The sequence below is a fragment of the Rhopilema esculentum genome, chromosome 17 (genome assembly GCF_057945365.1).
Source record: "Rhopilema esculentum isolate cy_ngs chromosome 17, ASM5794536v1, whole genome shotgun sequence".
NCBI classification, from domain to species: Eukaryota; Metazoa; Cnidaria; class Scyphozoa; order Rhizostomeae; family Rhizostomatidae; genus Rhopilema; species Rhopilema esculentum.
The window spans coordinates 7,274,921-7,300,165 of NC_142831.1; the positions used below are offsets into that span (position 1 = coordinate 7,274,921).

At 38.0% G+C, this 25,245-nt stretch overlaps 3 protein-coding genes across 4 annotated transcripts in view; 1 reads left to right on the forward strand and 2 right to left on the reverse strand.

Moving 5' to 3' along the window:
* LOC135682187 (A disintegrin and metalloproteinase with thrombospondin motifs 3) overlaps positions 1-15,298 on the forward strand; it is a 28,771-nt gene extending 13,473 nt beyond the window's left edge. The window contains exons 2-26 of one of the 2 annotated variants that reach the window (XM_065196967.2): positions 839-899; positions 1,075-1,163; positions 1,588-1,801; positions 3,252-3,391; positions 3,799-3,882; positions 4,180-4,301; positions 4,704-4,723; positions 4,841-4,943; positions 5,435-5,578; positions 5,700-5,838; positions 6,847-6,957; positions 7,220-7,365; positions 7,798-7,861; positions 9,353-9,455; positions 9,705-9,857; positions 10,050-10,318; positions 10,449-10,545; positions 10,845-10,978; positions 11,254-11,374; positions 11,640-11,720; positions 11,810-11,976; positions 12,403-12,550; positions 13,425-13,551; positions 14,027-14,254; positions 14,508-15,298. In XM_065196967.2, coding sequence (XP_065053039.2) covers positions 839-899; positions 1,075-1,163; positions 1,588-1,801; positions 3,252-3,391; positions 3,799-3,882; positions 4,180-4,301; positions 4,704-4,723; positions 4,841-4,943; positions 5,435-5,578; positions 5,700-5,838; positions 6,847-6,957; positions 7,220-7,365; positions 7,798-7,861; positions 9,353-9,455; positions 9,705-9,857; positions 10,050-10,318; positions 10,449-10,545; positions 10,845-10,978; positions 11,254-11,374; positions 11,640-11,720; positions 11,810-11,976; positions 12,403-12,550; positions 13,425-13,551; positions 14,027-14,254; positions 14,508-14,805 — 3,363 coding nt within the window. In that variant the 3' untranslated portion in view covers positions 14,806-15,298. Of the gene's footprint in view, positions 1-838; positions 900-1,074; positions 1,164-1,587; positions 1,802-3,251; positions 3,392-3,798; positions 3,883-4,179; positions 4,302-4,703; positions 4,724-4,840; positions 4,944-5,434; positions 5,579-5,699; positions 5,839-6,846; positions 6,958-7,219; positions 7,366-7,797; positions 7,862-9,352; positions 9,456-9,704; positions 9,858-10,049; positions 10,319-10,448; positions 10,546-10,844; positions 10,979-11,253; positions 11,375-11,639; positions 11,721-11,809; positions 11,977-12,402; positions 12,551-13,424; positions 13,552-14,026; positions 14,255-14,507 lie in introns of those variants that run through there. The other variant, XR_010515672.2, reaches the window with a different exon arrangement.
* A 499-nt stretch (positions 15,299-15,797) lies between these two features.
* Positions 15,798-18,722, reverse strand: LOC135682383 (uncharacterized). The gene is made up of 7 exons (XM_065197257.2): positions 18,630-18,722; positions 18,143-18,201; positions 17,901-17,972; positions 17,099-17,401; positions 16,727-16,897; positions 16,322-16,404; positions 15,798-15,965 (listed from the first exon to the last, which is right to left on the reverse strand). The coding sequence occupies exons 2-6, from the start codon at positions 18,191-18,193 to the stop codon at positions 16,342-16,344; spliced, it is 660 nt and encodes a 219-aa protein (XP_065053329.2). The 5' UTR covers positions 18,194-18,201; positions 18,630-18,722; the 3' UTR covers positions 15,798-15,965; positions 16,322-16,341.
* Positions 18,723-19,603: 881 nt separating this feature from the next.
* LOC135682356 (uncharacterized) lies at positions 19,604-24,442 on the reverse strand. Its single transcript, XM_065197220.2, has 7 exons — positions 24,301-24,442; positions 23,965-24,023; positions 23,617-23,667; positions 22,715-23,281; positions 22,330-22,431; positions 20,614-20,724; positions 19,604-20,178 (listed from the first exon to the last, which is right to left on the reverse strand). Exons 2-7 carry the CDS (start codon positions 24,013-24,015, stop codon positions 19,867-19,869), a joined length of 1,194 nt encoding a protein of 397 aa, XP_065053292.2. The 5' UTR covers positions 24,016-24,023; positions 24,301-24,442; the 3' UTR covers positions 19,604-19,866.
* Between the last annotated feature and the right edge of the window lie 803 nt (positions 24,443-25,245).

Consider the following 25,245-nt stretch of genomic DNA (forward strand, 5'->3'; position numbering starts at 1 on the left):
TGCATTCCCTCACGGGTGGTAGCCTCTGAAACAACAGAATTTCAAAGAAATGTCTCATCTTTTCACTATTTATCTTTAGTAAATCCAAATTCACTTCGCCAAACAACTTTTTGTACTGGGGATTATGGCGTTACAGCAGAAAATCGCTCAAATATTTTCGTAGTTACATCATTTACCTCTGTAATTTTCGAATAACAAACAAGGGCTCCTTCCAAACACACCACACCTTGCAACTTTTACCAAAAGTATGCCTCACAAGGACCACAGACCTAACAATGATTTAAGGCCTCTACGGGGCTTTGGTTGTCCTTATGTAGGTAAATGGTTCCTGTGAGCAATCGATAGGTATCATAAATTTATCATTGATGGTCTTGTTCAGAAACGGCTATTATTTTCAAACAAACTGCAAGCATATGAATAATTTCAAAGTGGCTGATTATTGGCTGATTCTCAATCATTCAGTGTTAGGTATTATTTATTGCGAAGGCATTGGTAATTGCCAGGCGAGATCTCGTGTAGGAGGGTGTGTTGAAATGTTCCAAGCATACGGGGAAGGATGCTTTCAGAGAGAGCCCTTAATCTAGGCAGGGAAGGGTACAGCGGCCATTTAGCCGGTTTCTTTACTTGCTGTCTCAAGTCTCGCAAGAGCTTTCAGTGAGCTAATTGTGACAATAGGTAAGCGTCCTAATCACCGGTAAGTCTGGATTCGAGTTTGAGTGTTATGTCATCTTAGAGAGGAGGAGCTTAACTTTATATTTTGCTCCATTTGTTAACTAAGGACGCTTTCAAAATTTAGTTGTATTGCAGTCATAAACTGGTTACTTCGCTTTTAACATAGGTGTCTGATGGGAATGAACAAATAGATAAAAGCTTGAAAGATATCTACAAAGTCAGTATCGGTGAGTAAACAACCTGCAAGATAGCTTAAAGCAAAATATAATCGTGAAGTAATCTTTCATAATCGTGATTATTTCCATGATTAATTCAGTTAACAAACTTGTCCAGAGCAATCAAATTCAAGTCTATCAGATTTCACAGCAACAGAAGACAAAGTGCTTTTTTTCTGTATTCTAGAAAGGGGAATTATTATCCGAAGAAGACGATTCATCGATAGTGACAGAATTAAAATCAATTTTATCAACAAATCAGGCAGAGAAGTCAGGGTAAGCCCAAAGATTGCCTTCACTTGCAGGACTGAAAAATTTGGGTTACATATTCGTGTAACTTTTCAACAGACAAGATAACATCAATTGGATTGTATGACAAAGATTCTCAAATAAAATCGAAACTATTTCGTATTATTAACTTTTAGGTCTGCAAGTGAAGTAGAAAAAGCAGGCAGTGGACGTTGTAGCAGTTTTCTACAATGTCTCCTGCGTTTATACGGTTTCTCTCTTTTTCTTATACCCGTTTTTCAGGTTCGTTGCAAAAGTAAGTCTCAATTTCACATGGCAGTCAAACTAAACTTTATATTAATCTTCGCAAAATATCGATGAAAATCCTCGCACGATGGGTGTTTATTTCTTCTTCTGCGTTGATGTGCAATTTTCTTGTAACAAGTGACATTTCATTCTCATTTGTACTCAGGTTTTCCAAATTGTCGGCTTTGTATTTGTGTACGCGCGTCCTCAGTTCGATCTCAGACCAAATGAACCAAGGGCCCTTGAAGTTGCATCTGGCACAGTATGGGAAGTCAGAGACCTGGAAACTAGCTATTACATGTTGACGAATGACAGGAAAAGATTTCGTGTTGTTGGCGGCAGTGGCAATGGATTCATTGACTTACGAATTAAGCGACCTTGTGAGTTTCAGAGTTTGATAATACCTTGCACAAGCTAGTCGAATCCAGGTTTGCTCCACAGGGCCGCCGCTAGCTATTGTGCTCAAGGGAGTGCTCAGGTCCCATTTGCTGACAAAGTGGATGATTCATCCCCAATTTGCTGACAAGTCTGAAAATTTGCCGACGAAGCACCCCTACATGGCGAAAAGCTCCTCATTTTTCAATAGATTCTTTCCAAAGGCTGTTACACCCCAACGCCCCATAGTAGTGACGGCCCTTTTTCTCCTTTCATTTTTTTACGAAAGCGTTTAGAATGCAAGGCTGAAGTTTATCGTTTTTAAAGAGAAGGATGCTGTTTGGAATAGCCGGAGTAGAATTTCTGTCAAATTGCATAAACTTTGTTCAAGTTAGTTTAACTTTGAATATATTCTAGCTGGAATTCAAGAAAGTTGTGGAAATCGCGTGTTGAATTGCCATGCCCATATTCCTCTCTCAAATAATAGTCTTACTGTCCCAACGCCTAGCTTTCTTTTTGCTTCTGACAAAGGACAAAGGAACTACATAACTTGTAGAATACATCTTCTCTTTTTAATACGTTCGATCGCACCCCGCGATCGAACCCCCGGGCCCACACTTTCACTTCTATTCACGGGTTCCTGAATTTCATTCATTGTGTTGAATGGACCCTCTTCCATCATAATACATCTTTGAAGCAGCACCCTTCCCTGGGAAAGTGATGCCTCACCACTCCTGCCAGTTTATCCAAACACTTGTGTCTCTTTTTTTACATTCCAATAAAAATATACAATACAAATTTACTAGTCACACTACCTACAAAATACTTAACGACATTACAAGGACGATGCCACTGGGTGCAAAACACTATGACTACTCCGTGGCATCACGAAAAACTAAGACAACTTACATACGAATTACCAAAGGAAGAAAAAAAACAAAGAACGCTACATTTTCTTTCAAATTAGATGTCAGTCGAAAATATTAGCGAATAGTAGCAGACAAGATGTTTGCTGCAGTTTAAGTAATTTTGCGTTATCACAGATCTCACCTCAAATAAAATTAGATACAGCCTTTACATATTATAGTTAACTAAACAATTGTTGGCTTACTCGGGGGGGGGGGAGGGGGCGAGATGCTTTTTTCAAAGCGACCAGTACAATGTATAAAACGTATTGTTAACTCAAGGATGGTTCTAATGAGATGGTTTTGAAAATTCTTATCGCCGTGCAATACGATTTGCAACAGAACATCATTTGCGAGATTTGCATATCCATATGGTCGTACAAGAGTATATATTCCAGCGAGGAGATCAGTCCTTTGAATACCAAAAGAGGGGCACTTGTGTCTCTTACAGGAGTATAGAGACCCACTTCCCTAGATCTGTAGGCCCAACCTGTTTTGTAATTTTTTTTGTTTTCGTCCCCACTAATCGAGACTTCACTTTGCATTGCAGCTTTTTTAGAACGAAAACTGAAGGATTTCATCCCGGTACCTGAGAAGTTTTTGCGTTTCTTGGTTGTTGCTGATGCATCAGTAACCAACTATTATGGAAAAAGGCTCGGAAAGAAGTTGTTGATGACAATTATGAGTGCGGTGAGGAAGACAGTTTTCCTATATCGAACACTTATCAGCTTGATACTGATTTTCATTTGCTTGCTTTGAGTGTCCTGCTTGGCAATGGTGATTTCTATCTTGAGTATGATCAGAATGTTTTTCTTTGAGTTTGGGTCCTCCAGAGCAGAAGCAGCCTTTCTTGTCTCGAGTTTCCAAGATTAGATTTTTTCTTTATTTGAAGACTGGATTTCTGTAAACGATTTTTTCGGCATACTTCCTTGTTTCGAAGCGATGCACTTTTTCCTACCATTTGAAACCTGCCCTTTTTTGTGGCTATGCCGTTGGAAAATACCCCCTTGTCTGGTCCAATGTCTGGTACGTACACTCTTTTCAAAGATATTCCTTTCAAAAAACGGTGTATGTTACGTTGTTCTTTTGCTTGACAGGTATCTAAGATTTTTCGGGACAAAAGCCTTGGAATAAAGGTCTCTATAGTTGTCACAAAAATAATCATGGCGGAGAGTGACCCTGTAAGCCGAAACTTTTTTCTTCTCATTATCCTTTACAAGTGCCTTTAACCGTACTGGAAGCAAGACCTTCGAATTAAAATGAAAGCAAGATCATGTTAGATGTTTTTGGAAGCTGTATAAAGGACATGATCTTTTCATTTCTTTTATTACCTGTATGTTCTATGTTATGTAGTTCTCCGTCCTATAAAATGTTACTTTGTTCGACGTTAATCATTATTTTACCGATACTAGCATCATACTTCTGTCTCTTTGGATCAACTTGTATCATAGCAAATGTTTGTTTGTGGTTCTTCATAGAGGTCCTACAAGGTGGTTGAAAACGACCCGGACACGAGCATCACAAATGCGTGTTCGTTTGCGTCGTCTCTGGCTCGCGCTAACGGCATCAGCCACCATGATTTTGCGACCGTAATAACAAGGTAAGCCAACACCAATGAAGCTGGTACTAGTGCAAAGTGAGTACTCAAGAGATCTAGCTTGATTCTGTCAACATTAAGAGACCCATACAGTTTAATAGGATGTCCCCGTTTCAACGCCCGACTTTCTTACTTTTCTTGAGCCATCACTAACTTTTTGCTGATTTTGTAGGTCTGTCATCAACTTTTGTCACTGTTGACAACAACCCGAATGAATTAATTCTTGGTTTAACATAGACCTTGCTATTTCCGGGTGGTCTTTACTGTTTTAAAGTCAGCTTCAGTTTCCTTCCATAGTGTCACTTGTTAACATTGACTGCCATCTATATTTATAAAAAGAAATAGAAAGTCTCAGTATTTGCCTTTGCTTTCGATTAATAACTGAATATTCTTATTGCGTTCCAGGAAATCTATAGGACCTTCAGGTAAACACTTGTTGAAAATGTTGTCTTTGATTTTATTGCTTGTTAGAGTCTCCTTTAAGTATTCTCATTTCTGGATTAGCCATTAGCCAATAGTATAATACTCGTTGTATATTACAGGCTACGCTGCCATGTACACAATGTGTACGTCGAGAAGCTGTACCCTTGTGAAGGAGAATGGCTTTAACACAGCCTATGTGATTGCACATGAAGCAGGGCACGCGTATGTTACACTTCATTATTAATATTCTTGGTAGTTTGTAAGTTTTTCTGTGAAACTGCAAATTCCATTTGTGAAAGGTTTGTTCAGATCTGGCGTTTCTCTTATTAATGCCTGTCTGTTGCGACGTTGTGAATGAATACGTCCTAATTCTGACCCATATTTCTCTCAAAGAACTGTAGCATGTGCGTATTTCAGCTTATATTACTGATCCATCGAACAGTTAACTCTCTGTGGAGTATTAAAAACTGAATTGTACCGTAAGAAATGTGGTATTAAATACTTTAAAGTCTCCCGCAGTGTGTCTGATTACATCAGAGCTGCGGTAGGTCAAAACTTATGAATAGAGTCTTCCACTAAGGTTATTTTTGTTGAGCCATTTCGATATATACCAAATTAACCGATTTGCTACAAGCGATAAGTTGATCTGTTTGGAAACCCTTCTGAGACTATCCTCTTAAAAACATTTTACAAATAAAGAGATTTTTTTTCAGTCTTGGAATAGACCACGATGGTGAGGATGGTGAATGCGAAGATGACAAGCTGCAAGGGAGCATTATGTCACCAAAAGTTTACTCGAAGCACGAGAAATACCACTGGTCTTTTTGCAGCAAAAGATCTTTATATGAGAACATCAGGCAAGTAATAACGAACTGCCTTTAAGGCACTGACGAGAACCATATGCCCATTGCTAATATAGTTAAATGAAACTGTGATGATGTGTAATTACAAGTTAACAATATGTCTTTCTATTTCTAGATACTTTTCATGTCTAAATTACAAGCCAACAGAGTCGGAAAACAACATTGTAGACAAGTTCTATGACCTCCCTGGAGAGGTTTTTCCCAAAGATAGTCAATGCAAAGCGAAACTTGGTTCAAGAGCCAAATCCTGCCAAGTGTGTACTTATTTATAATGTTCCTTATATCCTTGTAGATCTTTAAGTAAGAGGCAAATATTAACCTTGAAATTTACACACAATGGTTTTGCCCCTTTGGCCTGGTCTAATATTTGTCTTTTGAATAATACACCTATATGCTGTCAGCCAAACAATTGTCGTATTTGTTCGGCTGTGAGCTAAAAGTTAGTCAAAAAAAACAGATGTAAGAGCATATGAATGTTTTATAGATCGCAATCTATCTCAATTAAGCTGGCTCGAAACATATATACTTCTCCACGAACCAAGAAATCTCTTCAAATAAAACTCAAACGTACGCCTTGTCTCATCATTTCTCAATTTTTCTACACGTCTTTCCTCAACACATCTTACGCTAACACTGCCCTACTGTACTTTTATGAACTCAATTTACACTACTCAGCTAATAAACATGTCAAATCAGGGAACCTATATTTGCTTATACCGATACAAAGGTCTTACGTAGGTTTTAAATACATCACGAATATCAGTTTCCTTTACCTTGTTCACATACACATTAACAGGAGACAAGTACGTAAATACAATATCATAACAAAACAAATTAAGCTACTTCGTGTCCTCAAGTGAATAAAGCAATATATCTAAGAATGTAACATAACATAACTAAATGCTTGCTATGCGCGCTGTAGAATCCCCCACAGAATGCTCAGGAGAATTACTTTGTGGAAACACATAGCTTGCATGCGAGGCTGCAATCGCCAGACAGATTAAGATGTTGATGCATGTCCTACTTAACTTGGTGCGATTGATAGTAATGTAGGTTAATTTGTAATTTACCCTTTTGTGTTGTTTTATACATTTATAACGTAACTGATAATTGTAAAAAAGAGCAGTTTCTTCACAAAGGTCGTATGCATTTGTCTTTTTTATTTTTCTGGCAAGAACAAAATAATGAGGAGAATATTATGCAAAGGGTATATTGAAATAACTGCGCGACATTAGACGGTAGCCGTGTTTTTGCTTGCATAGGTTTCCTACGGAGCATGCGAATTCTTATGGTGTCAGAGGACATCATGGGCAGGATGCATTGCGATGGCTCTGACATCTCCTCTAGAAGGAACCTCGTGTGCACCTCGAAAGGTAAACAAAGAAGACATTTCTTTTCTGATGCTAGTGAACTGTATAACTAATATTGATGGTCAACATAACTGAATGAACTTCTTATCTCAAAACCTTTTCCAATTTTTTGAAGCACAATGTTTTGCGTAAATTCTTTTTCGTTTTGTTCCTAAACAGGTTCAGGCTTTTAAGTATCTTTTCATTGCAACATCCTATTATTGAACGGCTAGAAAATATTTTCGCTTGCATGTTTACTTGAGCTAAATATAATTTCTTTACACAGTGGTGTATTAAAGGAAAATGCGTGGATAAGAAGAAGCCTAAAGCGCCAAAAGATGGCAGCTGGGGCCCATGGTCGATCTTTGGGCCTTGTAAGGGAGTTTGCGGAGCAGGAGTACGGACGCGAGTTCGTGAATGCGACAGTCCAGCGTGAGTTGTTCAAAGGATATTGTCATTTTCTCTCATATTTTCTATTAGACGATTTCCAAGTCTCGTTCCTATATTTATTTGCCCTTTATTTGCCTTCAGATTCTTATAGACAGGTGTCTTCTTCAGATCTAAAATCAACAAGCTTTGCCCAACCTCCCTCTCTTTACTTGGCTTGACTGTGAGCACCGTGGCTTTGGCTCGGCTGAAAGCTCCATGGCTTTCTCTTACATAACAGCCTAAAAACTGTGCCTTGCAGGTGTAAATTCCGTGCAAGCCCGTGTCTGCGTACCTTTTGAATGTGTATCTTCTTTGTAAGTGTGTCGTTTTTTTGAAACACATCAATGTGTATCTTTTTCAAAGTTCTAAAAATAATTCCTTAAACTTAATCTGTACTTTTTCGAAGTTTTAAAACTCTTTCGAAAACATCCATAGACCAATGTATGGTGGCAAATACTGTCGTGGTGTGAGCAAAGATGTGGATTCTTGCAAATTACAGGTTAGCCTCTCCCTTATAAACTAGAAATAGCTCTTGCTAGTACTGCCCGCAAACAATTAGTTCCTTGGTAATGATTGTTTTGAAAATTTAGGTCAGGACATTCGAAAAAGACACCATCTTGGGTTTTCACAATTTTATAAAAACAGCTGCTCTAGTTGATGCTAAACTATTCACGACAATCATAACTTTTGCTCGTATGGTCTCGAGTTTTTGGGAGAAAGGTGTGGCATTCGACTGGTTTTTGATTCCCAAAACTTCGAATCAAAACTTCCATCCATTGCGGAAAACCGAGCTGTGATGCAGCACCGTTTTCGTGCCAAAAAACCGAAGGCCTTTAGCAGAGTCTTGGCAGAGCAACGCTCCGAAGATTGCCTTCCGCAGAAAGAGGAAGCCGACTGATTGACAATGAAATTGATTGACAGTTGTCATGGCAGCAGAAAAGTGACAAAATCTGCTGACAAAGTGCTGACAACATGAACTGAAGCTTCCATATGCTACTTATACGCGGGGCAGGTTGCGGGCAATAATTACATTGCAAAACGTAAACAAATGCTTAAATTAGCTTTAGGCAGTTGTTAACAGAGCGCCCCAATCAAGAGATAACATTTTGTTCAAAGAAGGCCACCTGTTATTTGTTTACTCTACCGTTTGGTTATTCTAAAGGTGGATTTCCACTTCACGGTATGGATGGAAAGCGGAAAACGGAAAACGGTAAACGGTAAACGGTAAACGGCAAACGGCAAACGGTTAATGGTAAACGGCAAACGGTTCGGAAAGTTTCCGCCCATCAGTTTCCACTTGGCTTCCTTTCCATTTTGTGCAATGAAACATGTCCGAGGAAGGGGAAAGAAGGCGTGTTTATGCTAATCAACTTTGTAATGCTTTTTCTTTTGGAAGAAGATTGAAAAGTTAAAAGAGGAAGAAATACGAGAAGAGCATATGGGTGAAACACGTTTCAAGAAAGAAGCAAAAGAAAAGTTCCACCCAGGAAACTATGAAAATACAAATGTCGCTATGAAAAATACAAGAGGGGCCTTCTCGAAAAAGTTTTCAAAAAGGATAGCAAAAAGTTGAAAAGGGTTCATTATTGGTATTTACAAGGGGGGCTCTTCAACTCTGCCTGCTTCCACCGATGATTCTGTGGTAATACTATTTCAAGTATTTCAGAATGACTGTCACTCAGTTTGAAACAGAGCTTGTCGCTGAAGTTATGACGCAATGCCTCGAACATGATTGGTTGAGAGGTCAAATGGTAAGAATTCCGTGGAAAATGTTGCCTTGGTTTCAATTTTCGAAATCGGAAAGCGGTACGGTAAGCGTACCGTTCTTGAATGTCAAAATATCTTCTGCGCATACTTGTACTGTATGCCGTTTTCCGTTTTCCGTCCATACCGTGAAGAGGAAATCCACCTTCACGGTAAAGTTCTAAACTCTTGGTGCCTTTTCGTGGAAACTTTTTATGGTGATTGCTTCTTGATTTTGTCTTTATAGGACTGTTGGCTGGGATTTTCTAAACCTCTTTTGAGAGCAGAAAAATGTAAGAAATATGGTGCTGACTGGGAGGAACTCACTGATGAAATGGAAGGAGAGAATTGTAAGTTGGCAACTAAGCTAAATGTGTTATATTAAGAAACCAAAATATAATCGAGAAACTGCATATGATAAGAAAAATTTGATTGATATAGTTACCTTAAAAATTACAAGAGTTTTTAACATTGTTACAATCTCAGTGTTTCAATGTTTCAATGAAACTGAAAAAAATCTTACTGGCAAGCTTATTTAAGACAATCAAAGATCTGTCAGCTATTACTTGTTGTCACGCATTTTTTCTTTCTTTTTTCAGTAAAAAAAGCCGGCATTACATGCGATTTCCAGACCGGAGCTTGCGGATGGAGTAATGACGCTGCAAATGGGCAAAAATGGCTGCGCACAAATGCGCCCACCAAGAGCTCCCTCACTGGACCAAGTGCTGATCACACATTTGGTACACGTGGAGGTATCAACACCAAAATTAGCCTATATTGATTTTTCTTGCTTGGAATTTTTTAACATGATTCTGACATTTTATACTCTGAAGATTGTCAAGTGCTTTAATTTGTTTAAAAATGTTGCGTTTTTGAAAGCCATTTTATGATGTCACAAAATGCAGAACCAAATTTTTGTAGCCAAAACTTTGTTTACATTGCAGGCTATTACGCATACTTCGAAGCCTCGTGGATAGTAGCTTCTTTTGAACCAGTCAAAGGAACCTCCTCGAAGCTTCTCAGTAAAACCATTCTAGTCTCCACGGTATGTTTGTCATTCTTTTATCACATGTATGGTGAGCAGATGGGCTCACTTAAACTTTTGAAGAAGATGAAGGGAAAGGAACTGGACACATTATGGCTAAAAGAAGGTCAGCAAGGCAACGAATGGTTTGGTGAAGAGATCACAGTCCAGAGTGAAGAAGAGTATCAGGTTAGTAAGGTCAACGTTAGGCAATCAGATTTAAAGATTACGTAGCTACGAATTGAATACAATAATAAAGAAATGTACTGAACAAATTAAAGACAATGTAATCAATATTTGTTCCTTGTTTGTTTCCCAGTTAGTATTTGAAGCGATTCGTGGTGATGGATATCGCAGCGACATTGGACTGGATGACATAAATATTAGGACTGGCGCCTGCAAAAGCAAAGATTCAGGTGCGTGTTACAAGATGTCATCCAAAAACCTCGATATCGCCTACAGCCTTCGCTTGATGTTCCTTTCCTTGACTGCTTTGGATAGGATGAATAGTTCAATTGCTTAACATGTTCTTAGTTAATGGCGTGAATTAAAGCATACTGCAAGAACCAGCTCAAATTTCGAAATTCAATTTTCTGCTCCAATTTTGCCAATAGCTCATCCTTTTAAGTCCTTTCGCTACTTTAACGAGTTATTCTTGTTTTTCACACCTCTACACTTTTACGACAATAGTATATCTCAAAAATTTATATTTTAGCTCCAGGCCATCCCGAATGTGAAATCATGTGCCACTCGCCATTAAAGAGGAAACTAAAAGCACTTGTGCCAGAAGATGGTTTCCCTTGCCAAGCAAATAGTTCACTTCACGTTTGCTACGATGGCCAATGCCTGGTATTTCGTTCTTTTGCTTTCGAACTTTTTCCCAAATTTTCTTCTTTTTCAATATATTTAACAGCGTATGTCAGTTCCTTTATTACATTTTCACATCTTTTTGGGAAAAATTACATTTTCACATCTATTTGATTTTTCTAGCCTTCTGTCAAATTGTTCTACTCTTTGTAGAGTATGAAGCTCGTGTGTGCAGTTACATTCATGCTGGGAATTTGTCAGAAATGTCAGATTTTGCAGCATTTTTTATTTAACGAGGTTTTCGATTTATTTCTTAGATTGTTGGCTGTGACTATAAAGTCAAATCACGCAAAACTTTTGACCAGTGTGGTATCTGCGGAGGAGATGGCAAGTCTTGCAAACTAGTGAACGGCAAAAAGGCTGTGAAGGCCCTCAGTAGTAAGATTATTTTTTACAATATTATTTCTAACTGATGATTATACTGACTCCAGTCAATACTGACCGGTGATTATGATAATTATTACTATTCATTGTAATATCTTTTTAGAATGTCAATAACCTCTTTATGTACTGGCTAAGACCAGATGATTTATCAAAATTTCAGTATTCCAATAAAAACTTCAGAAAATTTGATAAATATGTCCTGAAAATCTTTAAAACATTTGAATTTGAAATTTATTCTATTCATTTTATATTTACCCAGAATTCACTGAGGTCTACGTCATTCCTGAAGGATCTGAGCATGTAGAGATCAAGATGGAAAGAAACTCTCGGCTGTTTCCAGGTAACACAAAGTGTCTCATTTCTTGCGTGCCTCTAGTTCCCAGCTTTTTTGAGTTGCAGATCCAAATTAAGACACGTTTTTTTCTCTAGGCGTGTACATTGACAATCAAAATGCAACAAATGTTTTCAACGCTGATGGTTACAACTGGCCTATGGGAAACTACACTGTGAATGGAAATATTTTTGTATACAGGAACTCCAGCTCCTTATCAACGATACTCATTCCTAAACTTTCGAACTATGGATGTCGAATTTTGGTATTTCTCTCTTTGTACTCATTTTTCAATAATCATATAGGCCTGCCTGCATCGCTGTCGAATGTCAGCTTAGTGTCTGCTCCACATCCTTCAAATAAACGTGATCTGTTTGTTTGTTAGATTGATGCGGAGCAATACGCAAGATAGTTATGTTTAGAGGCTACTGCAGCTGCGTCTTGAAATTTTGGTCTTAACCGTTTTACACTAGGATAATTTTATTAGCATTTCAAAGCTAGAGATTGAAGTAAGGTTCCTTTGATTAAATTTTATGAGGGGCGGAGGGCACAGCCAGTGCACATATGTAGTTGCAAATCATGAACGGCTCTGTTAAGCCATAAAAATGATAAACTTTAAAATAATTCCCATATGTGCTATGTTTTGCAACTTCGTTAGTAGCCATATTTAGTTGCTTTTTTTTCTTGGCAGGTTTACAATCCGTTCGCAAATAACTCATTCCTCGCTGCTTTCAAGACTGAAGTTAGCATTGCTGCAAGATTGCCCTTGACTGTCGGCTATGATCAATTTGAATACAGAGTTCGGTCGTGGACGAACTGTAGCCAATCTTGTGGCGGTGGTGAGAAGCTTCTATTAGATATGCTGTTAATAAGTAGAGTTAGACTAGTAGAGTTAGACTAGTAGAGTTATGTGTTGTGATATTGTACATTCCGGATGCTAAGTTGGTTGTTGTACTAGATTTTGAAATATGTTGAGATGAAATTTGATAATAGTGAGAAGTTTAAGACATGTAGCATTCAGACGTTTGTTAGCATTTATTGATTTCAAAACCAGGGCCGCGGAGAGGATTGATGGGCCCCGGATCAAGACGAAAGATGCATGCCTTAGGCAGAAGCTTCTAAGGGGTGGGGGAATGCTCCCCTATGATGGTTGATGGATGAAATGATGGTTGCCAAAATTGCTCTGTGGCTATTTTGGTTGCTAAAAATGCAACGGTGGCAAAACTGTTCTGGTGGCAGTGGCGTAGATAGAGGGGGTCAGAGGGGGCAAACCCTCCCCCCTGTATAGCTAAACTTCTATTTTGTCGGAAAACTTCGGGTGTTGGCAATTTAACACGGTTGTCTATGTTTACCTTTGTTTTGATATGAAAGAATTTAAAGTAAAATAAACATAACAATATATGAATGTATCAAAAGATGTATTTTTTCAGTTCTGATGTCGTTATATTATGTTGATATTTACAGAGAAAATAAAAATGCTTTTTAGATTTTGTCGGAAAGTATAAGTTTCTCATCCCTTTTTAATTGAGTTTTTATTTGTGGGCCCCTATAGCCAAGGGCCCCCGGGTCAGTGACCCCCCTGACCCCCCTCTCCTCAGCATTGATCAAAACTGCTCTTAGAAAGAAGTAATTGACATTCGGATATTTAACATCATGCAAATATCATTGATGATCCTGGTTTTTTCAAATTACAGTCATTCATTTTCTATTCAGGAGTCCAGCAATCAATACCAACGTGCTATGAGAAGCGCAGTGAACGGATCATAACAGACCTGTATTGCAATGATATTATTGGAGGCGAGCTTGCTAGGGTATGCAATACCCAGCAGTGCACAGAGAGGTTAGTTTTAATCATTTATGATTTGTGGGTAGACGACCTAATTAAAAGCGCAATAACATCGCAGGAAATTTACTGTAAGTTTGTCACAGGAGAGCTTTCTTTCATTAACATTCGACAATTCTTTTGTTCTCTGCATTTTTTCACTCTTCTGCTCTGCATATCGTGGCGCGCATTTAACCGCAAGGTCCCGGTAGACACAGTTTTCATTACTCTTTGTCCCCACGGGCTGTTTTATTTTGATCCACTTCTGTATGTATTCCCGTTGCTTCTTTGCCGTGTGCCGACAAGGCGTGAAACGTGATCTCTTATTTCTCTCTCTCTCTCTCTATTTTGTCGTCTTTCTCTGTTCTGTAGTTGAGCAATAGGATACGTGGTGCCATGACTTCCAACAAACTTTTAGCATCGCTCATTGAATTGAAATGACTGGTGATCAATTGCTTAGATAAACCCTTCGCTTGGTTTTGTTCCTTTGTAGATACTCCTGGAGGCTGGGTTCGTGGAGTGCATGCACGGCAACCTGTGGCATTGGCATTAAAGCAAGAAGAGTTAGATGTCTCGATAACAACGCTAACAGAATTGTTCAAGACGGGCTTTGTAAAGACCGCAAACCTTCGGAAATTGAGCCTTGTCTTGCATCTTCCTGCACAGAGCATTCATTTTTTACAGAGCCCTGGAGCAGATGCAGCAAGACCTGTGACCAAGGGTAATTGCTAATACTTTGAAAAAAGTGTTGATTGCAACTTTGTTTTGAATTTGCTTACATTTTTCATATTTGTCCATACCCACCCTTACAGGCGATGCTATGTTGTGGTGTAGCAGGCAGTGGTGCAGCACTGTTTCGTAGGCCTCTTTAAGCGTCCAATACCTTAGAGTTGATAAAGAGTTGATAAAGAAATTTAGCATTGATCCTTGTGTTTTTTGCTTAACATTCAATTATTTTCTTGTGTTTATTCCAGCATCCAGGTGAGGCGAGCTGGGTGCTCGTTAACCAATCAACCAGCCAACAACAAGCCACTGATAACGTGCGCAGGTGAGTTTCCTGTAACTGCGAAGCCTTGCAACAATGGACCATGCAACATTTACAAATGGGTTCCCCGCTTTTTGAGTTACTGCTCTGCGTCCTGCGGTGGCGGGCTTCGTATTCGAACACATTCTTGTCGTCACATGAAAAGTGGCGTTGTTGTTATTAGCAAACTGTGTTCTTCGCCCAAGCCCTCTAGTATAACATCATGTAATAAATTTGATTGTAAATAGTCATGTAGTGAGCAATTTCTGCAGCGTCTCAGAGGCCTCCTACTGGCAGCCTCAAAATTGAGATAACATGAGGGCGGTTTTTTATCGGCGCACCCATATTTTGACCTGATATTTCGATGATTAAGAAGTTCACTAAGTTGAAATGTAATGCATGTTAAAGAAATCTGACACTCTCTGAACAAACTGTTATATAGGGTAGCATTAGTTTCTCATAAAAAAGATGCTTCTTGTAATGGTCTTCAGCGATCCTTGGTATGATATACTAGTTCTTTTGCCCATGTCCCAGATCTTTTAAAATAAATATCAGCAGAGAGGTCATAGAATTTACTCTGGTCCAGAAAGATAACTGAACAGTCGTCCAAACTATACTCTTAATTCTAAGTTTTTTCTAAGCTAATTAGTGCAGAATATCTTAATTTATTAGTTCTATATTTTATAACTTTAGTCTGTTATTTTTTATCAGTCGTTTCATTTGAAGAGAGTTTGTGCAAGACGGCTCGTTATAATGTTTAATTGCAACTGTATTTCAGAAATCTGTTGATTGAAATTGGAAAGTTTTTCCGTAGAAACTGTAAAACTAGTGGCAAGGCCATGTAAGGTATGAACGTAGCTTTCAAAAATTAAAGATCTAGGCTAAAAATTACAGTTGTAGTTATTATTGAAACAGTTGGTCACATTAATCAAGATAAGATTGTCGCACGTTCATTTATTCATTCATTCATTGTTTCATTCATTCATTCATTTGTTCATTAATTAATTTATTTATTCATCCATCTGCTAATTCATTCATTTTTCTCGTTCAATTTTTTTATATTTAATTATCTAGTGAGCATTGAAGGAGAATAGAGTTTTCAATTTTAGGGGTGTCTGGCATTATCAAAATACAGATACCCATCTTATTGTTCGATTCATCACAATCTTGTATCTTTACGAGCTTTTGATCCTGTTTCTAGTATGAATATTACTAGGCAGAAACTACAAAAAAACAAGACTTTTTATTAAGTTATAAAAATCGTCATGATCATCAGTTTGATGTACAATAAGACTCCTTTGAAGTAGCAAGCATTGACAGCAAGCATGTGACTCTTTGGTTTACATCTGTGAACAGATGCCTACAACCTTAGATGGTCGATTTTGCCTTCGAAGATCTCGGGACTCTCCTGAAAGTTAAATATAAGGACATTTTATACTTTACAGAATTTATCAATTTTAAACTGTTTAAGCAGAAATTTAAGCTGAAAGTTTGCTTCTGGTTGAAGGGACCAGATAGTTTGGAGAAGAGATTTGGAAACAGCCTGTTTATGAAACCATGCACCATTGAATTGTCAATTCCGTTTCGCGCTATACTTGTGGAACAAGCAGATGCAGGTATCAGCATGGTTTATTTTTTGCAGGCAAAGAAGCTCTCATTTTTGCTGCCATTCTCATTTTTTGCTGCCGTTAATCTAGGGTAGCATAAAAGTTGTAGGATGGGTTCTTATTGCATTCTGTCGTTTTGTAAAATTAAAAGAAAAACCTGTCTTTTGCTTGAGTCGTTCAATCGTCTTCTTGCTCTTCTTTGTCAGCTCCATTCTCTTTTTCTTCTTCCTTCTTTTTCTCCTATGGCGGGAACAGTAATGAAAAATCCATGGAGATAAGATATTGATAGAATTAAACCCCACATGCGTTCATGCAATCATAATTCTTGACTCACGGAGAACATAAAATCAAGTCCGTTAATCATCTACCCAACGATAAATATACCAATAATTTGTTTTCTTTCATCAAACTACCAGAGGCGATGTAGTTTCATTTCAAAAAAGCCAGGAGTGTCTAAAATTAAAGGACATCCACCGGACATAACAAAAGGACATCCACAGAATATAACAAAAGGACAATACATAAACAGCATTTTGTGATCAAAAAGCAAATATCCTAATACCTTCTTCTCTTCCTTTTTCTTTTTCTCCTCGCTCTCCTTTCCCTTGGCCAAGGCCTGTTGTACGATCTTCTCAGCGGATTCCGCATGATCTTCATCATCTCCATCAGCAACCTTCTTATTGTTCACAGCCTCTTCCACTTTTGTCTCTCCAGCTGCCAAATCTTTCTCGTGCTGCAAAATAAGCATTGGTAAATTATGACAAGATTTTTGGATGCTTTCAATGAATTCTATATAAAATTGGCTGCCAATTGTTGATAAGATGTGTAAATTTCACGCCTCCAATGTAAAAAGATATGATGTTGCTCAAAGCAAACTTCCACTTTTACATCGCGTATCTAACTGTCTCTTTAAATTACTCAAGGGTCAACTCACATCGGCAAACTTGGCCTTCTTCCTCAGCTTCTTCTTCTTTTTCTTTCCTAATGGTGTCGCTGCGCAGAATCCAGCTACACAGTATGGTGTGCCAGGTGCAGCAACACAGTCGGCATCCATTGTGCAGGGGACTGGTGCAGGGGCTGGTGGCGGCACCGGAGCTGGTGGAGGTGGGTATTCAGGTGGAGGATAAACTGGGGGTGGTGGAGGTGGAGGTGGAGGTGGTGGATAATAAGGTGGAGGATAATATGGAGGTGGTGGTGGAGGAGGTGGGTAATCTGGGGGAGGCGGTGGTGGGGGTGGCTGTAAAGATAAAATATCAATATTAGTAACAGCTCTCATTGATGCTAAATTCATTTCTATATTACCCCTTGATATTATACTTAGTATTTTCAATTCAAATGTGGAAAGAAAAAGAATAATTTTTCTTTTTTTCACTTGTTTTCTCTGCCTTTCTGAGATAATGACGGACGTTTTTTGAATGATTGCCCTCAATGTAAGAAACGAGAAACAACATCATAACAAAACATTCAACTTGAAAAAAAGAGTAGGACATAAATTGTCATTTTCATAGTTTTACTCACACTTATTTATAAATGCAGATTTGATCTTACAGACAAGAATTGATCTTACAAGGAAAAAATACGTAGCTAAATAAATTAGAAATTCGCGTATACCTTGAGATATCCTATATGAAGCTTTTCGCCGTTTATGTCGTGAAAAAGTTAATAATTTGAAAATGCCAAACATTTTATCCTTGTACTCGGTGAATGGAAAGAGCAAATGATAGTTGTTTTCTTACATAGTAAACATCTTGTTCCTTCTCGCCAGCCTTGTGTGTCTTCTTGGCCTTGTGGCGGACTGCTTTGCCCTCCTACAATTAAAAAGATCAAAGATGAGGACAATTATATCCAATAAAAACTTTCTTTAAAGTTTCTAATTGCAGTGTTGTAGTGAGGCTTGAAGACAAGATAGAAATGGGTAACAAAATCAAGATGGAAAAGAATAACGAAACCAAAAAGAAGCGAAAACTTCTTTACTTACCAACAGGGCTGCTCCCAAAAGCAAGAGCCAAAGAACAGACGTGCGATTCATCTTGACACCTAAAATGATGAAAAATTACTATCTGATTTTTATTGTTTATATTTCATTGCACATTTTTCTGTTGTTTAAGTATATGGCGTTTTGCTTACTCTCTTACCACCGAATCATTTCCAGCTTATTGCTTTGTTTGTTGTTGATTTAAAAGCTTTTTTGATAGATTAGCAAACGAATGGAAACAAAGAGGCAGACTTGTTTTTTATCATAAAGATGATGACAGTCAAGCAAACAAAAACGAGTTGATCGGTAAAAATATGAAGTTGCTCAAATATCGATGGAATCACTGCAAAATTCCATTTCTCAGGTTCCAAATCTCCACTGTTGTATACAATATAGCATCAACGTTTATTAAAGCATTCCCAGGAAGAAAATGCTGCAAAAAGAAGAAAATTGGATATAATAGGTAGAAATTTGCAAAAGTTGCACTTACCGGCGTATTTGCTCTAGGCAGAATGCGCTATTTCCCAAGCTGTTATCACACAATTTAAAAGATATGCGCTTATTTGACCTGGCATATCTCATGGTACAAGCATTAACTGGTGTTTAACACTGGGCCTGAGCATTGCCGACAACAAATTACTCAGAAGGACGTCTTTAATCAAAAACATGCATTGTTTGCAGTAGCCCAGAATACATTTGTTTGCAGTTTTGTTTTGCACCAATCTGTAGAAGACTGATCAAGACTTCATTTTTGGATCACACCACCAGAAAGTGCATGCTTAAGAACTTACGACATTCCATGAAAATATCTTGACTTCTTTGAGGAAGGATTCCCGAAGAACAATTTTGAAGTGAAATATTCTTCTTATTTACACACAAACCTTGCTGGATAAAAAGCGATTGGCTACCGAAAGAAACTTCTCACCCCAGCCCTAATTTTTCTTAATCTTGCCACGTTTATAACAGATGAATGATTAGATTGCAAATTAAAACACTTCTTATTCTCATCATCTTATATCTAATTCTTTGCCATTCATGCAAAGTTTAAGGAGCCGGTTATATATTTCAGTTATGAAAATTTAGGCACCGTATCGCTTGAAGAATCACGTCGACCAGGCGCGCAAATAAATATTCCAATAATTTGAACCCTTCCAAACATTTAAAAACATATTTCTCGAAACATATTTTCAATTTTTTTGTATGCAACATGGAATACCTGGATAATATTTCAAAACAAATTTAACTTGTCCTATATGGATCCTCTTTCAAAATAGCATTCTTTGGACGTGCTTAGCTCGGTATTATACTATCGACTGGCAATTGAGTTCCTTATGAATCAAATTGCAATGAATGAAACACATATCATTTGGAAAGATGAAAATTATTGGATGCCTTACTTTAATGTGCAACTTAATCTGCTGGCTTTGCTCTGATTAAAGTTAGAGGCAATCAGAAAACTGACAGTTTCTTTATCAAAAGTGTCTTTCAACTCTTTCATACTTTAAATTACTAACAAGCTATCGTTCTCTACCTCCAATACTAATACAAAGGTGTCATCTTGCTAATATTTTGCTACACAAAATTAAACCTTACAGAGTACGAAGGTGCCTCCAATTGTAATAGGTAAATACTGTTTATGCATGCTATATCATTAACGAATTCATACTTGATGAATCATATAAGTTTTTTCTTGGCCAATGAAAATCACAGTTCTTTGTTTTGAAACTTCACTCTTGCTCCTCCTCCTTTCCGTGTTTCGCCTCCTCTTCGTGTTTTTCCTCCTTTCCGTGTTTCTTGTTCTTTTTTACTTTTTTGGAGCTCTTCTTTCCTTTGACTTTCTTTTTGCTTTGCTGAGCTGAGCAATAGCCTTTTACGCAGTATGGTGTTTGTGTGTTACTGCAATCATCATCTGTTTGACAAGGTCGCGACGATGAAGATGTTGTACTGGATGCAGATGTTGGTTGCGTTGCTGTGCTACTTGCCTGCGAGGCAGTTGTTTGTGCATTCGCTTCTGGTGCACTCGTTGGAGCTGCATCGGGCTGTTGATGCATCAAATAATTGAGCATACATCCAAAATTTGAATGTGATAATGCTTTTTGCATTATAGCAGATGTTTTAATGTTGTGAAAAAGTTAAGCGACTGCTACTACAGAATCAAAATAAATGTCATTAGTTAGGTATCAGAACTTAGGGGAAAAGCCAGAACATTAAATATACGCAAAAAATAACCATATTATATTTCAAGTTCTTTTTTCTGCCGTATGATTTCATTTATGTTGAACATAGACAATACTGCTTTCCAACCATATTTATGCTAAAGATATCAGTTTCACGGTTGGCTGATGTATAAACGACTCAACGCATCTTATTTTGATGAGAATTGGATCCGAATAAAAGAATATCCCGGAGCATTTGATTAACTTCATCACCTATAACAATTGTCACGCTAAATGGTCAAACCAATCACCACTTACCACAGCCTGCTTTTCCTTTGTCTTTCCACTCTTAATTCCCATGGGCTCTTCTTGTATTTCTTCATCTGCCTGATCTTGTCTTTCAGCGATTAAGGTTTGTTTGGCTGGCTTCTAAAATTTTGAACAGTGATTACTTAATCTCACAAAATGCATTCGTCTTTAAATCTGTTCTTCTAGTCTGGTCAGGGGCGAAGCTAGCGGGAGGGGGTGTAGGGGGTGTTACACCTCCCTCAATTCTTCATGAGTTTGTCGGTAAATTTTTAGTTGGTGAAAAAATTCCTTGGTTTGTCGGTATAATCGTCGATCTGTAGATGAAAAGCCCTAAATGTACCTTCATATATGTCTTCGTCGCTAAATTTTACTACTCATGAACCCCCATCCCCTAGTTTGGAAAGTCAAGCTACGTCACTGCCTCTAGCAGATGGAAGATACAGAAATCGCCAATGCATGTGATATCTTTTTTGTTGAAAGCTCAGATCGCTCGATAGACGTGAAGAGTGGGTTAAAATAATTATGGGTGTAGTAGAGGCTGAACGATTAGGTGGCAAATTGTGAGTCCTTCCCGACTATTGTTGCTTCATTGAGATGCCTGAACGTACCTGAATTTCGATAAACTTTGCCTGATTGGGGAACTGCAGCACCCAGCCCCTATTTCTCCTACGCCTATAAAAGTTATGGACAGTGAAAGTTCAGGAACTCAACGCCAAAAGATATGGAAAACCTGTATTCATTAAAATTGTCAACGGCATTGCTATTGGAATGCAATTTTGCTCAATATTATGTCACATCATTAATATCAGAGAAGCAGCCGGTAGAGCAAGTGTTCAGTCTACTTCAAAAACTAGCAATCTAAATCAATGCTGGTGTTTAAGTGGTAGTCAATGACCATTTGGAATAAACACTTTCTAGCAGGTGCGCGGGCTTTGACACGATTTTGGTAAACTGCAACTTTTTAACAAAATTATTTTTCTTGTATTTCCTAATTTTTTATTTTATCAAATGAGTTTGCACACTATTTTCAACGCATTGTATCAGTGAGTTTCCAAAATTGTAACAGCTTAAGAAAACTCGAACTTTCTATGCTTCATAAATATACGAAACAAAATCTATTAGATACATTTTAATAATTTTGTTTTCATATCTTTTGAAAGCCCTATTCTGCATTGGCACGAAAGCTCTCAAAAGTAGCTTCAATTCGTTCTTTTTTGTATAAAAGAAAATTCATTACCACGCGAAAATCAATGATTACAGTCAGCGAATCGTGGAGAGCTTAAAAGTCGCAAACTGCGAGAATTAAAATATATTTTGATAATTTTCTATCACTTGATCAATCTTAGGTACATCCTAGATTTTGGGAAGATTATTCAAAAATGAAGGAATTGCACCATGAGAAGAAGCAATTTGACTTGCCTACCACGACAGCAATCTTGTTACTCTTTTTCCCTCGTCTATTTCTAAAGTATCTCAGCTGCCTCAACAAAAGTTAGCGGTTCCAAGAATTCTAATTAACATTTGTCTTATAAGCATTTTCCAAAGTAGGTAAAAGCATCATACGACTGGTATAATTTTCCTCATAGGGTGGACCAAAACCCTTTATTATATTTAATTTACTTTTTTCCGTGCTTATCTCTTTTACAATTCGCAAATATAAACATCAAAAAATAGCCAATGCTGAAACATGTCAAGTACTAATCTGAATTATAGGAGTAGACGAACCTCTTCGGCTTGTTCTTCGTCATTGGAAGCAGCTTCTTCGTCCCCTTCTCTTACTGCTGAAGAAACATCCATCGTTTCAGCTCCACTTGCGTAGTCATCTTCCTAAGTCGCAAAACGCGCACGTACAAAAAGCCAATTCAGTGAAAAGCATCTCAAATGCCGGGATTAATTTGTGAAAATGTCACAGAACGGCAAAATTCTCTTTTGTTCAACTAGCCCTATAAATGTTGAGTCAATATTGATCAAAAAGACAAAATTATGATTTCATGGCTTAGGGTGACTGACTTGCATAAAGAAAGGTGTCAAATGATGCATTGACTATAGAATTCCCTCCTAAAAATTTTTTTCGACCAATACAAACCATTCTTAGAATATTGGTACGTACCCCGGCAAATTTGTGTGCCTTCTTTTTCCTTCCATATGGAGTAGCAGCGCAGAAGCCGTTGACGCAATAAGGTAGACCGTCAACTTCAACGCAGTCTTCGTTCGAGGTACAAGGTACTGGGGCAGGTGCGGGTTCGGTCGGATAGGGGTAAGGTAGTGGATATGGTGCAGGGACCGGAGGTGGGTAAGGGTAGACTGGTGGTGGTACTGGAGCAGGGGGAGGTGGTGGTGGAGGTGGTGGCGTTGGTTGTTCTGGAGGAGGAGGTGGTGCATCTGGGGGTGGTGGCGGTGCATCTGGGGGTGGTGGCGGTGCATCTGGGGGTGGTGGTGGTGCATCTGGGGGTGGTGGTGGTGCATCAGGCGGTGGCGGAGCTGGTGCTGGTTGAGGTGCCTCAGGAGGGGGAGGTTGGTCACCTGAAGCATCCCCATCTTGGTCTGCGGGAGGTGGGACATCGGCAGGTGGGGGTGCTGATTGCTGATCATCCGCATCTGCTTGTGACTCTTGCTTTTCTTGTTCATTCTTGGGCTGCTGTGTTCCTTCTGCAGGCGGGGCTTGTTGCTTAGCGGCCTGAAATAAATAGATATGGCTTTCACTTAATATTTTTGATGATATAAATAAGGGAAGACTCTCTGATCATTAATTATTAAAGCAGCAAAGCTGAAAGATCTAAACAGAAACACCTCATTAGAAGCACAATCACACCACTGCATGCATAAAAATATCTTTTAGGAACTCACAATTATATGAAATGCAGCTATACTGCTATGATTAATTCATAAAACAAAGGCTTTTCATAAAAATTGCTAGCTAAAGGCCAGAGGTAAAGACGATGTTGCTTCTAAAGCTGTGGTCATGAATAGTATTGAATTGAATTCAATTAAAATCAGCCGAACAACACTTACTGAACTCTTCTTTAACTTGCTGGCAACCGAACGATGCTTGTGCTTTCCCACCTACGGAAGAAAAGTCTCACAAAATTGTCAAAAATTTCCATGAAACATATAATACTTAACGCTGTTTTGCAGCTTGCTAAACAAGCAATGTAATTGCTTTCAAGATTACCGTTGAGATTGTTAACTATTATTTTTTAAGAACAAGCAAGCAGTTACAAATGATACGTAGTTTTCAAATTTGAATTCAAGTGGCAAATTGAATACTGAATGCTTTTTAGAAGAGTCTTTTGAATGTATTTTTTCTGTAAATATCGATTATTTCTTGCTGCATCATGATATAACCAAGTTGAACTTTACCGTTAATGAGATCGTAAGCACTAGCACGAGCAAAAGCACTGACTTCCACATTGCGATCTCTGAAAGAAAAGTTCAGAAAAATTGAACAAAAGAGGAACTTAATATTCAACATATCTTGACCCCAATAAGTTTGAAATTTCAGCTTTTTTCCATTTTGTTAACGTCTGCTTCTTCAACATATGGAGGTTTTGCAATTTAATGCGTTCCCAAATAGATGGTATCAATTCTGAAATTTTAGTAGAAGCTTTATTCACTTTCTTGTGCTCCATGAAGAATAAAAAGAATAAATAAAAAGTAAATAGTTGAAATTTGCCAAAAAACAGCTGTCATACTCACCTGAAATGTGCTAATACTAAAATGCTCAAAATGTATGTTTCGGATGTGAGTGCCCACTCGCCTTTCATCCGACTAAAATGCATTTGTTAGTTGATACCATGATTTCTACATGACGTCCACAGCGACGGGTCTGACCTTCTCGCTGAACACGCGCACTGTAAACTAAACAGGTATGCAAGATATTTGACTATGTTGCATTATGAAAATTCATCGATTCTGCCCATGTTTGTTATTTGCTTATCAAAAGCACAAAATTTTGACATTTACCATTTTGCATGATAGTTCTGTTTTGACTTAGTTCATTAGTTCTAGTGATAAGTTTTGGTCTTTACTGCAGGTTTTCACCGAGATAACGCCATTTAATCAAGATTGGAGTGTTTTGTATACGTCGAAAAGAATTTTCTTTAGAAGAAATCTATACGTTGGGAGTCTTCAACAAAAGTTAATGAACTTTGAGGGCCCACAACAAAAGTGGCTAATTTTGTATGAACATCCGAAAACATTACAGCAAGGGACTAACTATTATTTAAGGTCTTTTGAGCATCCGTTTTTTCAAATTCTTGAGAAAATGGCATTTAGAGCTTTTCTATGCAAAAATGTATTCATTTAACTGAATGTGCAACTGTAGCAAACAGAAATTGGAAGCAAGCAGATTATTGTAGACGCGGGTTCTTCATTAATTTTATAGCTGCTGATTTTTTTAGCAGTCCTCCTATAAAACCGGGTGTGTCGTATTTTTCCATGTATGGCTCCAGTTAGTTAAAGTGTCTTGTACAGCTGTGTGCCATATTATATAAATTATCTTGTAACATTCACGTATTTTGTATTCTTGAAAGTATTTATAAACACATAGAGTGATAAACGTAAGCCGAATGTAACTTAGAATCAGACACAATATTCAAACATTACAGTCAATACGGTATCTGACTCAAAATAAAGTCAAAA

Excerpts from the sequence above, each read along its gene's own strand:
- LOC135682356 (XM_065197220.2), bottom strand. The coding sequence starts at position 24,015 with ATGTGGAAGTCAGTGCTTTTGCTCGTGCTAGTGCTTACGATCTCATTA. Across the intron at positions 23,282-23,616 it reads GCAAGTTAAAGAAGAGTTCA|GCCGCTAAGCAACAAGCCCC; the intron begins GTAAGTGTTGTT and ends TATTTATTTCAG. Across the intron at positions 20,179-20,613 it reads CAAAGGAAAAGCAGGCTGTG|CCCGATGCAGCTCCAACGAG; the intron begins GTAAGTGGTGAT and ends ATGCATCAACAG.
- LOC135682383 (XM_065197257.2), bottom strand. The coding sequence starts at position 18,193 with ATGAATCGCACGTCTGTTCTTTGGCTCTTGCTTTTGGGAGCAGCCCTG. Across the intron at positions 17,973-18,142 it reads TTTTGGGAGCAGCCCTGTTG|GAGGGCAAAGCAGTCCGCCA; the intron begins GTAAGTAAAGAA and ends TTTTAATTGTAG. Across the intron at positions 17,402-17,900 it reads AGGAACAAGATGTTTACTAT|CCACCCCCACCACCGCCTCC; the intron begins GTAAGAAAACAA and ends TTATCTTTACAG.